General features: G+C 37.4%; 1 protein-coding gene across 1 annotated transcript in view; it reads right to left on the reverse strand.

The window, feature by feature from the left end:
• The window catches only part of SEMA3A (semaphorin 3A), a 171,378-nt gene that overhangs the window by 108,353 nt on the left and 50,103 nt on the right, over positions 1-12,922 (reverse strand). Inside the window, exon 3 of the mRNA XM_051642676.1 lies at positions 11,531-11,593. Coding sequence (XP_051498636.1) covers positions 11,531-11,593 — 63 coding nt within the window. The remainder of the gene's footprint in view (positions 1-11,530; positions 11,594-12,922) is intronic.

Genomic DNA, 12,922 nt, shown 5'->3' on the forward strand with positions numbered 1-12,922 from the left:
CAGATAAGGATCAGACCCTGACATATATTCTTCCTTTATTTCAGTCTTCCTGCATAGCCAAATGATTAAAATATCAGAAGGTTCTGGCTAAACTGGAGGAGCAAGGGGATTTAAACCTATCATCTAACAGCTGGACAAACAAAATAAATACGTGTTTTGTCTTTCAAATCAAAGTGGATGGACAGTGTCCATATAAAGAGTTTAATTAATGCACTTACTTTTTTTCTTTTTTCCTTCTGTCCAATTAGTTGAATTCTCAAGTAGCAAGGTCAGACATATCCATGGAGAATAAGTAATCCCTGATATTACTGCTGTCATTCAAATTTATCACAGTGCTGAAAGATGTCCCGAACTTATCTGGAAGCTTTTTAACTTCTCTCTTTTGCTAATGGGCAACTGTCAGCTGCCATCAGTTCAGTCTGTATTAGCTGGGTATCTTTTCTAGCATACAGCAGCACTGTTTCAAGGAAAATATTTCTGGAGTGTTAGTGTAATAAATATATGTGTTATTGCCATGGACACAGATGATCGATTCTCAGCTACATCCTGCAAACACTTCATCATGTCAGTAAGCACAGGCAAGGAACTCCTCTTCTGAGTGAGCTTTACATGGCATATGCTTTCACAGCTCTAGCTGCTTGTGTGCAAGTTTTTTGTAAAATGCAGTGGGAGTATTTAAAAATGGTTACTCTTTTCCTCTCTCTGTTATTTTAGCACTTAGGAAAATATTGCTCAAGCAGCACGGTTTGCTTAAACAGGCTCAGAGTAAGCAGAAAACAAAGCAAGTTAATCCAAGTTATATTCAAGTTAAAATGCAACGATTTTTTTAAATTTATTTTATTGGAGTAAGCTAGTTGATAGCACTGCTGCAAAGTTACCATGCAAAGTGCTGCATTGGCAGTAACAGGAAAGTCCACAAGTACTAGAAGCTTTGTACCAGGCCTTAATGGGTAGGTGAAATGATGCCTGGCACCTGTCCTGGATGAGAGAACCTTCCAGCTGAACCTGTATAGGCAGGTGCATGATTTTAGAGCCGGGAAGGCCATTTGGCATGCAAATATTTGCAGACTATGATTTATTGCTGTGTACCCCTTGCAGTTTTGATCAATAACATAATTTCCATCCCTGTTTTGTTGTCACTGTGCCTTGCAATCAGCAGGATCAATGTTACACAGCCCCACCCTCTGAAAAAGTCATTCTGCAGTGCCCAGTGAAGTTAGTTGAGCAGCTGAAGTATCAGGGTCTGTGTTACAGAAAGGGATTTCTATTAACTTAGTTCTTGATGATTCCACCTCCATTAAAGCCTTATAAGCAATGTGTCTTGCATCAATGACACACACACAAATACAATATAAAACTAGAATATGTCTAGGAGAACAAAATACCTAGTCTCTTTTCTAAATCTATGTTATTTTGTGGACTGAATTTTAATTGTACTTTTCTTTCTACCTCAGAGCTTTGAAAAAGCTGGCAGATTCCCAGATTCATACTGGATCGTGATCTGGAGGACTTCAAATTGTACCATGATTTAGAGGACTTCACACCCCTGGAAATGTCAGGAATCACACTACCTTTAGACATGGTGACCACTGCCAATATTACAGAGGAACTCTTGATTAATTCCATATCTAGACTTTACTCTGATGTTAAGATGTGCCCGAAGAAATTTCAGGCTAAAGGTGCTGATGAGGGTTGATAAGATATATTTGGTTGCATAGTACAGCTTACTGTACTTCCAGTTATCTTTCCAATTAAGTTATGTCTGTTATCTATCTGATCTTTTTGATATGACAAGAGTTCATGAGAATATTTAAAAAGTGCAATTTACTCAAGTTGCAGGATGTCTGCAAGAATTTAAACCATTAAAGCATCCAGACAGGAAAAAAGAAGCCAACTAGCAAAGTATATGATAAAAAAAGCCACTGAAGAAAAGCAGATCTATTCTGATTCCTTCAACCCACAAAACTGCATGCCATATTAGCAAACAGTTGCATTGTCAGCACACTTGCACAGCAGATGGAAGGCTCCTCTGGTTTTCCCTTTGTGTTAGTGAGTGCGAAACACAAAATGTCTCCCTGCCTGTCTACCTACCTACTTGCAAATCTGGTGGCCACTAATGGTACTTGGTCATTTGGCCCAGAGTTAACCACTAAGGCTAATCTTGGAGGTCTCTAAGTTAGGTGGGATATTCCTTAAGGTCTGTCCTGAAAACATCCCAAGATGTATTAAGAACAGTGTGGCCAGCAGATCAAGGGAGGTTCTCCTCCCCCTCTACTTTGCCCTTGTAATACCACATCCGGATAATTGTGTTCAGTTCTAGGCTCCCCAGTTCAAGACGTGTAGGGATATACTGGAAAGAGTCCAACAGAAGCTACAAGGATGATTAAGTGACTGGAACATCTGTCATACAAAGAAAGGCTAAGAGACCTGGGGCTATTCAGTCTTGAGCAGACTAAGAGGGGACCTTATTAATGTCTACAGATATCTGAAGGGTGGATGCCAAGAATGGGCCAGCCTCTTTTCAGTGGTGCCCTGGGATAGGACGAGGGGAAAGGGCACCAAGTGACAACAGAGGAAGTTCCACCTCAACATGAGGAAAAACTTCTTTACTGTGAGGGTGACTACAGGCTGCCCAGAGAGGTTGTGGAGTCTCCTTGTCTGGAGACTTTCAAGACCCATCTGGACGCATTCCTGTGTGATCTGCCCTGGGTCTTCCTGCTGTAGCAGGGGGGTTGGACTTGATGATCTTCAAAGGTCCCTTCCAACCTCTATGATTCTATGATTCTATGCCTCCCTTGTCTTCACAGACTGAAGAGATCAGGCGTTTAAATCTTTCTTGTTAGGACTAATCTTCTGACTTAGTGATCTTAGGAAGTAAAAATTCTCCAAATTTTTCTGCATTCAGTATTTTCAAATTACAAGATACGTTTCCAGTCCTTAAATCTTCATTCAGCAGATGCAGATAATAGTTGTTCTGGACCTGTGAAGAGCTAGAGGGATGCCAAGAAAAGGCTGCAGCACTAAACACCTGATTTAATAACCATCTCATATTTTTGTGCATCTGGTTAATGTGTAGTTAACACATAGGCAAAACAAAGTCCTTTGTGGATGCAGTCCAGCAAATAAGTGGGTTTTCAGGATTTTTCAGTCACAGCACAACTGTTGTACATTAAACCTTTCCACGAGCATTAGCAAGCTTCCTTTATTTTGAATTGTTATGTTTTTCAGTAGTATGTACTTCCTACAGCACTGAATGAATTTATTTAAGGAACAGAAGAGTATTTGAGGGATAAGTCAAAACACTGGGAAGCCTTGAGGTCAAGCAGAAGGCAGTCCTTTTCTGACCACAACTTCGAAACAAAATCGTTTTTGCTCTGTAGGGTAAACTTGTCCCACATTTTGGGCATGGCTTTATCAGCTAAGAAATGAACAATATTGCTTGGTTTCAGCTCTAGCAGTCTCACCAAGCCCGGCAGCAATTTAAGTTGCGACCACAGTCTAGATCTAAAGCGTCTTTCTTGTCTATCTCTTCTATCTGGGTGGGGTAATCACCTGTCTCCTGGAGAAATCAGATTACACCTTGCCCTTCCAAATAGGATCAACACCTGCTAATTGGGTGGAGTATTTCACACAAACAGGTTGTCAAGCCTGCTGGAGGCACATAAAGCACTTAGACTCCATATCAGTCAGCTTGCCTTTATTCAGCATGCTACAGGCATATCCTGTAATGACTTCCATTCACAGCCACCTGAGATAAACATGCTCAAAACTTCTGTGTCAAAAGTGAACATAAACCCATGAATTGTTGAAAGGAAGCAAAGGACTGTTTCATCTATGAGGGACAGTTACTTAGCAATATGGGTGCCTGTAAATAAATATAGTCTGTAAGCTGTACCATGAAGTTGCATGTGCCTTACTGTGGGAATCTGGAAATTTGTGTGTGTGGATATTAAACTATTATGACACCACAGACAGATGCTGAACAGAGCACTCTTAAATAACAAAGAAGTGATATTCCCACTCAGTAAAAGTTAGGCATCAAAGTGAACTTGTTGAAATGAGAGTTTGTTCAGTGGTTTTTGGTTGGGTGTTGGTTTTTTTGTTGTTGTTGTTAGGCTGCTTTGGTTTTGTTAGTTTGTTTTTTGGTGGCTGTTTTTGGTTGGTTGGTTTTGGTTATTTGGTTTGGTTTTGGTTGTTTTTAATATTCATGATACACATAGAGTAACCTGAAGTTTTGGAAGATTATTAATCGGGAAAGAATTACCCAAGGGAAAAAGAGATCAATAGATGGTTTGATCCAACACAGATCACATAACTCAATTAGAAAAATAACACATAAAGAAACCAAAAATAAGGAATAAAGATATATCTTCTCCCTTTATTTACTGTTCTTACTTTTCTTGTTCCACCATTTTCAGAATATAGAACTTTATCTATGCTGAAAAGTAGTTTTAAAGAACTTCTGTTGACATGAAGATGTGGAAACTGAACAAAGGACTAGCTTTGACATAGGAAATAATTCCGTGTTATTTCCTACGATATTTTAAGAACCGTCCCTTTAACTAGTATTTAGTTGTTTAGAAAAAAAGACAATATTTTAGATTTGTGTGCAGCAGGGAGGAGTTTAATAGACCCAGTTTTGGTGCATGTAAGTAACAGGACTACAGAAAAAAAATTAGTTGTGGACTAATTTAGTAGTGACATAGTGACCACATCTTGAGTGTAGAGGAACTGTGACGTGATCTTTCAAAACAGACCTACCCTTAATGTTTAAACTAGCCTCCCTTTTACTAAAGCAACAGGAAAAAAACCCAAACACAACAACCCAAAAACTAAACCAATAAAACAAAACAAAACAAAACAAAAAAACCCACAATAAAACCCATAAAGAAACAAAAAAAAAAAAAACCAAAAAAGCATGCTCCAAACCCAAAAAAAACCTCAAAAAAACCCTAGTCCAGTTGCTAAAAAAGAAAAAAAACAAACAACCCACAACTAAGCAAATGCAGAGGCAGGTGGGGGTGGGTGGGAAAGGAAAAAGATAAAAAAGGATGTTACTGGTGTTAGTGGCACCAAGAGAAAGGCTTTTCTCTGACTTTGTGAGCATCAGACTGAAGCCCTGAGAGAAAACAGGGCTGAAACATACTGATCTTTTTTACTAGTTATTCAGTTAATGTGTTTCTCTGCAAAGAAATGTCCAAGAATACATCTACTCTGTCCATCTTGGGATGCAATAACCATATCAAGGAATTATCCAACATAATTTGGAAATAACAATGGCTAGTAATTCAGACATAAATAAATGTAATCCTCAGACTTTGCCAAAGCCAAACTAGGGCTCATGAGGAACACCTATTGATAAAAAGTAAACCCCGCCATTTTGAGAATGACTTTTCCTCTGTCTCTGCTTTACTTTCCCTTTGCTAACTCTGTGACTTTGTATCTCAAAGATAACAAAGAAAACATTTCTGCAAGACTGCATTAAATCTGATGAATATTAAGTTTCCTTCAGAAGCAAAGTGCCATAGTCACACCTATAAACAGAAAAATAAGCCCAAGATTGGAAAATTAGGTTTCTCCTTGATCTGTATCAATTTGTTCCCCATATCCAAAGACTTAAATGACTTCCCATGACATATAAGTGGGTAAAATATGAAAATCTGAACAACTGCCAACTTAATCCTTCCTCTGTGTGAGTACACAAGTTATTACCTTACAGTAACTGATTTGCCTTGGTCAGTTCATATAAAGAAATATATGCAAATGCCTAAATGAACACAAGCTGTAGGATCAACTTCTGAACAAGGAGCCATAAATGAGGCTTTATTCTGGTGGGTGTGTTGTGGGGGTCCATCCAAGAACTGGAGCTGGCCCAGCCAGAATTTCCTAGGGGCAAAGAATTCTGTTAGAGAGCTCCACAGAACTTTGAAAGACTCCATTGTATTACACTACTTTTTTACCAAGCTGAGTTCACTTCTAAGTGAAGGGCTTGTAGGTTTGTTTTATTTTTTCCCTGTTTGTCTTTCTGTTTTGTTTGTAGTATATGCAAAGGAATTTTATGCAGCAACAATATTAAAGCAGCACACTACTTACAATATGTCTTCGTCTCTCATCTCCCAGATGGTAAGAAATGGTAGGAAATCATGATGCCCACATTAAAGATCATGGACAAGACTAAGCAGTGAGCAGCTCTCAAGCTAATTATCCCAGCATACCAAGTGGGACAGTTGGTAAGAGTTGCAGTGGCACAATTTGTCTACAAAGGGCCCAAAAGTTGTGTAAATTCTGCCTCTAACAGAGGTCTGTTGCTTTAGATTTTTGCTCACTTTACCCCTTCCTACTCCCAGGGGCCACGCACCTTTTCCCCAGTCCTGAGACTTTAGGCTTTGGTCAAGGATTTCAGTGCTACACTGGAGACAGGGTGCCAGAAAGCACACAGGGATGATGAGTGACAGAAGAGCTGGAAATCTGGCTGTAGATGTCCTGCAAAGGAAGAACCCTGACAAAAAGGGATGAACTTGGTGTGTTTGGCACACCCAAAGGACCAGAGGTAATTTGACTGGAAAAATGGTGCCTGAGAGATGAATATAGAAGCAGGCTTTCTAGATCCAGACAGCATTGTATATTTAATTTTCAGATTCCCTCTTCAGATCTTTGTTTACAATAACAGATAAAAAGAATTACTTTTACTTTCTGCCTCTATTTTCCCTAAGGCAACAACAGTAGCAAAATGAGTTAAAGTGAATAGTGCTCATTTATTGCCAACTTTGGTTTTCCAAAGTATCACCAGATATGGCTGAGGGACACTTGCTAAGTTACACACCACTTTTTTGTGTGTTTTGTTTTGTTTTCTTCTTTTTTTCCAAATTAAATAATTGCACACTTATGGATCTACAAGCCTGTGGCATTGCTAATCTTCCTATGATTTAGGGAGGAGCTGGAAAACTTTAAAGGAAGCATAAATGGAGATGACATAAGAACATTTTGGTTTAAATTAAAAGTATTATCATTACAAAATTAGATGGTGAATTAAACTACAGCAACGTGATTCTATCTGCATGAACCATAAACTCAATAATTAAGTGCCAGCCACACTAAAATGCAAAGAAGCATGCACAGAGTATAGATATGCCACGCATAGTTTAAAAGTCTTGCTTCGTCTTAACTGGGAATAGGTTTCTGAGCTACAGTGATTCCAAATTGCCACCAAGAGCACTAACAAACATAAAAGAGTTAATCAGTGTTGAATTCAGGTAAGATTTAATAACGAGGTAAAATTCAATGGCAATTAAATAGCCCAAGTAGATGCCTATCTCCTATAAATTACAATACAGTCAGTGCTAATACACACACAATTGTGCTGATGTACTTTAGCTGTTAAGGGAAATAATACAAAAGTGTAACACTCAGTATGGACCTCTTAGTTTATGTGACAGAGCATATGTGGAAGCTTACTGGTACCAAGTAAAAGTACTTGGTACTAGTTTTATCTGCTGGTATATCAACATTTAATTTCCACAAGAAACATCCCGGAAGTAGCTGAATTCACATAGCATGCAAAGTGTGTAGAAGTATCTGTCATCATGTAGCTTGTCTTAAGTGACCTTGTTAAAGTACCCATTGATATTCTGAAGATTTATACATGTCAAGGCCAGAAGGCACCATTTCAACAATTTAATTTGAGCTGCGATCTTTAAAAGTGGTTAAATAAATTAGATAGTCTAATCACATTTGAAAACAACATCCTAAGGTGCCCTTCAGAAACACATTTTTAAAACTTTAAAGTCATAGAAATCTATCAGACACTTTAATAGGGATTTCTCTGATTAATTGTGTACCACATGACATATAGTGCCTCAGCCAAATCTAGTGTAGAGATGTATCAACTAAACACCAGCCAATAGCCAGTATATAAACCAATAGCAAATTAACAGTTTAAAGATTAGAGAAGTTTCTAGTCAACAAGCCATCCCTCCCCTATCCATCCCTGCAAAACTAGCTAGTGTTTATGGTAACTTTCATGAATCCCCAAACTTTGCTTTGTTGGTCTATGACATCCCAGAAATGTCAGAGTGGGACTGTAGCCACTTTTTTTTTTTTTTTTTTTTTTTTTTTTTTGCAGTTGCCTATTATTTAACCCTTATGCAATGCAGAGGTTGCCACATTTCTTCTGGGTGACAGGTGTTTGTGAGACCTTAAATTCAAAATACTGAGGCTCACTAGTGAGGGATATGACTCTCATTTATTCTGTGCATTAAGTTCAGTATAAAAGCTGAGAAGTGTTCTGTAGAGACTTTGTCTTTGTTAATCATTACCAAGGTCTGGTCAGGAATTGTGAGATATATTTGTGGGACTTACAGCAACCAGAATAGATCAAATGATAGATTCAAGTCCAGAATAGCAAGAGATCCTCACAGAATTGCTCATTTAGTTGAATTACATAAGCAAATATCTTATTGGGTTTTTAGAGTCTTTAATTTTTCATGAACAACGTCACACTGGTGCTACGGTGCTGAGGAAATGAAAATATACTTCAATACTAAGTACTTACACATAGGACTTTAAGTACTATTTTATTTGAAAAATATCTATATTTTGTGGAAAAGTGTAGAGTTAACTTCTGTCATAGAAGTCCTGCTGTAACTACTGCATAGCTGGGCTAAGTCTTTCAGCCTCTCTTCTTAGCTTACCCATATAAAAAAAGAAAACCTGTAGCATACTTTACAAGATTTATCCACCTATATAGTGAGCAAAGCCTAACCAATTACCATATACTAAGCCCTTTAAGAAATAGAAATGAAAATGACTGCTTAAGGAACAAAGGGATACTAGGAGAGCGGGAACAGCCTATAAGTTGGCCGCCCTCCTCAAATCCCATATGGACTGTCCTGAGCTACAAACCTGCTGTGCCTGGATTGGCATGACTGACAGCGTCAGTACAAGGAATCCCTCTGAAGGAGTGAAAACGACAGTAAATTACATCTTATAATTATGAGAGGAAATCTCGGGGGTCATAGCTGAGGTTAGCAGCGGGGCAGAGCCGGGGTTATACTCGCGCTGCAGCTGCTGGAGTGCACCTGGCCTATTAGTGGGGACCTGCATTCTCAGCACTGACTTCCCCTGGAGGTCAATAATTAAAACAAAGTTTCTAAAAAAGACCTCAGTGTAGAAGGATAGACTGCCATGTAGAAAGTTTTGCACCATCACAAGTGAAGAGTATCTAATATCTTAGCAGCGGTACATGCTGAAAGCAATGTTAAATCAAATATGTTTCGTATGTCACTTCACTTGTCCTCTATATCTCTTGTTCCTTCTAATTAGAGTCTGTTGAGCTATTTTTATGGCCTTTATATTTCACACTCCCAAGGTACTGACAATGGCTTTAAGGAATAAATGAGGGAGGAATAACAAGTTTCTTGAATGATCTGTAATCTTATCTGTAATTACAGTTAAAGCACTTACATTCAATACTTGGTTTGTAATGCACTACTCTATGGGAAGAATAGGTAGGCACAAATATTTAAAGATGATGACCTGAACACACTAAGATATACATTACGTCTTTCGAGTTGCCTGCCAAAACTAGATCTACATTAAATATGACTTATGCATTATTATTACTTTTTTTTTATTTCTCATGTTTGCAGAGGCATCTCAAAATTAGAAAAATAAAAACAAACCCACCCCCAACAACCCATATATGTGAAAAATACTTTTCAAAACAAAGTATCTGATCCTGGCAATGTTGTGCTGTGCTACTGTTATCCTGAGCCTGGGCTGTACTGTCTCCTAAACTCTCTGCTCCTGCTCTGCCTTAATCTTTTCCAATAGCTCATGGGAATGCTGCTTCTAACACACAGGATCAAAGCAGGAAGCCAGTGTGCCAGGGCAACGAAGAGCAATAGGGTATGGCATGGGCTTCACCTTATACTTGTGATCAGCAGCTTTAGCTGTCATAGTATCACAGGAAGCAAAAGAACCAAGGTGAATAAAATAGTTACAGCATAAATAGTCATTTCAAGTCAGAGAATGGGGATCTGAACTTCCCAGCTCACTCCAGAATACTAGTGTCTATTTACAATTAATACACTGGAATCAGGATAGTGCAATGTATAAAACATACTCTTTCTTATTATTGTGAATTTATAAAAATAATTATTAAAAGAGTACACTTTTATTCTAGGTTTTGAATCTCATTAATTTTCTAGGTTTTAGACCCAGCTATTAAAAAAATCTACTTAACGTAATATCATAATACTTAGTATAAGATCAAGCTGTAAGGTTAATTTTCTCAGACAATTTCCACTAGCCCTAGTTTTTTTTAACCCTGAATATTAGCTATGCTAGTTCTCATCTTGCAGTGTACTCCTGAAAATTATTTGTGAACATGAAGATGGATTAATTTAAATGTATAATTTCTATGTAATGAGATAGCACAAGTTATCGGGCATTCCAGCTATCCCTTCACATTTATAGCTTATCCCATATTTCTTTGTGTTTACCTAATCCACCCTTACTGTTCCCAGATGTCTTTTTAAGGAAGACAACTGTCCTCTATGGCCTAGGTAAAGACTGATGAAACTATTTTTATTATGACCTAGGAAATTATTCAAAAGGAGCTCTCTAGAGGCATATGGTTGGCATCATGAATATTTTACAGAATCATCTCTGAAAATCAGGCCAATAGCATATACACATGGGGCCACATTCCACCCGCAGTTATACCTTGGCAACCACAATGATTTCCCATTTGGCTGTGCTATGCAAGTATTTGTTTGGCTTATTGCATGCATGTATTTTTCATCCTTTTTTTCTCTTCTTCAGCCCTTCAGTCTTCCCATTTTTCATATTGTTCTTATAATGAAGACAGTTATTATTAGCATGAAATGATTATTATTTGGAGGCTACTGGCTATATCTCTCCTACCTCCTAAATACAGGCAATAAGATGTACACAGGAATGAAGGAAAACATAAAGAAAATTATGCCTAGTGTAACAGTGTCTTTCCTGAGGCACCAAAACTGATGAAGAATGTTAAAAACACTTTGACCTCAATCTTGCTCTTAACTCCATTCAAGAAAGAGCCCAGGGAAACCCACTGATTCCAGTGAGATACCACAAAAAGAAAACACATCTTGGAACTGACTGTAGGACTAGGACCTAGAGCAGGGCAAAAGTAGGTCAACATGTTATTTACCCTGAGATCAGGAAACAAGTATACAAGTACTAATATTTCTTATTCTGATATTTCTCCTCCCATCTCTTTCTTGCTGATTTTTTTTTTTTTTTTTGGTAGATAATTTCTATTTCATTTGCATGATTTCATTTTATAAACTTAAACCCTTGGTCACAAAGACAAAATTTCATTATTTTGAATAAGAGGGCTGAGAGAACTCAAGAATGAAGTTATGATCAGATTTGTGACCTTACAGAGGAGGAAAAATACTTTAAGAATTAACACAATAAGAAATAATAAAATATTTACGATGCTTTATACAAGAAAAAAAACGCTAAAAAGATTTGTACTTACCAGAATATCTTTTCCAGCCCACTTGCACTCATCCCTTCGGGAATGAGATACAGGCCAAACAATCTAAAGACACAGAACAAAAATCACGTTGTGTTATTTCATGCTTCAATAATCACAAATTGCAGACCAAATGCTGCAGAGTTTTTACCCAGTTTCTCTTTTCCCCATTATTTTCCTTATTTCCTTTCCTTCCATAAAATTCAATAAGAAATGAAGTGGAATTCTAGGAATAAAACATGGATAACAGGCATGACAATAAAAACAATGTTGAAATACAGTGTGTATTGTGAATCTCAGTGGTGAATCTTGAATATAACAATAAGAAGGGACTCTCCATTAAGCAAACGTTCTCCCACATATCTGATGTATTGGCGTGTAATTGCAGATAGTTACTAACAATAAATTGGATCTATGTGAAACGCAGTCTCATGTTAGAGTTACAGCATCAGAAATGAGTTGTTCGCCTCTTCAGCATATCTGCTAGTTCACCCATTTATTAGGTTTAGTTAATTAAATAATAAAAAAGAAGCCATGATGTTTGAATAGTATCAATACCATCAAAATAGAAATGTTTATGCTGTTCCTGTAGAGCTGCCCTAACACAAGTAAACCTAAATCTAGGCTTACTGTAGTGTTTGCTTAGCAGAAAAGGGATCTCACCTCATACAGAGAAAATCCAGAGACCCTCACAGTCAATTATTCATGTTTTTTTAAAAAGCTTTTAGGAATTACATATAGAATAAAACATGATCTTCCCATAAAATGCTGGGCTATTCATTTGGGAGCCTCAGATAATGCAATATGAATGGCTGTAAGTCTGGATTACAGCCTTGGTGTTCAATATAGTTTGTTAAAAGAAAGTAAAAAGCTATGTATTCAAAAAGCAAAGAAAAAAGAATTAACATGGATGACAGAAGGGGTCAAAGGAAATGTTATATGTGGCATTTGAAAATACAGTTTGCAACCACATTTTTAAATTCAAATTTTCTTAAAACTTGAAATCCAAACAGTAATCAAACATCTTAAGTCTATAAAATAAGACTAAAAAATTTATGAGTACATTCTCTCTCAAAGGATTCCTGCTACTTCCTAGTTTTTCTGTTTTCAGCTTAAACTGTGCAGAGACGTGAAAATTTAAATGTACTAGGTTTAAAAACATTAACCAAACTTGGCAGGTCTCCCAAAAAGGACCAGTCCAAGTTCAGTTGAAGTTTTGGGCAAAGATTTCTACATTATGCAAACCAACATTCTAATCCATAAAATGAATGGCTAGATGCTATATTTCCTTATTCTCACAGCACAATACTTTCCTTTAATTTGGTTTAAAATTCAGCTAAATTGAACCATTTTTAATAGACTGGAAAGTCTGGCTTGTTGGCTTGTGCTCCTTTG

This window comes from Apus apus, chromosome 1 (genome assembly GCF_020740795.1).
Source record: "Apus apus isolate bApuApu2 chromosome 1, bApuApu2.pri.cur, whole genome shotgun sequence".
NCBI classification, from domain to species: Eukaryota; Metazoa; Chordata; class Aves; order Apodiformes; family Apodidae; genus Apus; species Apus apus.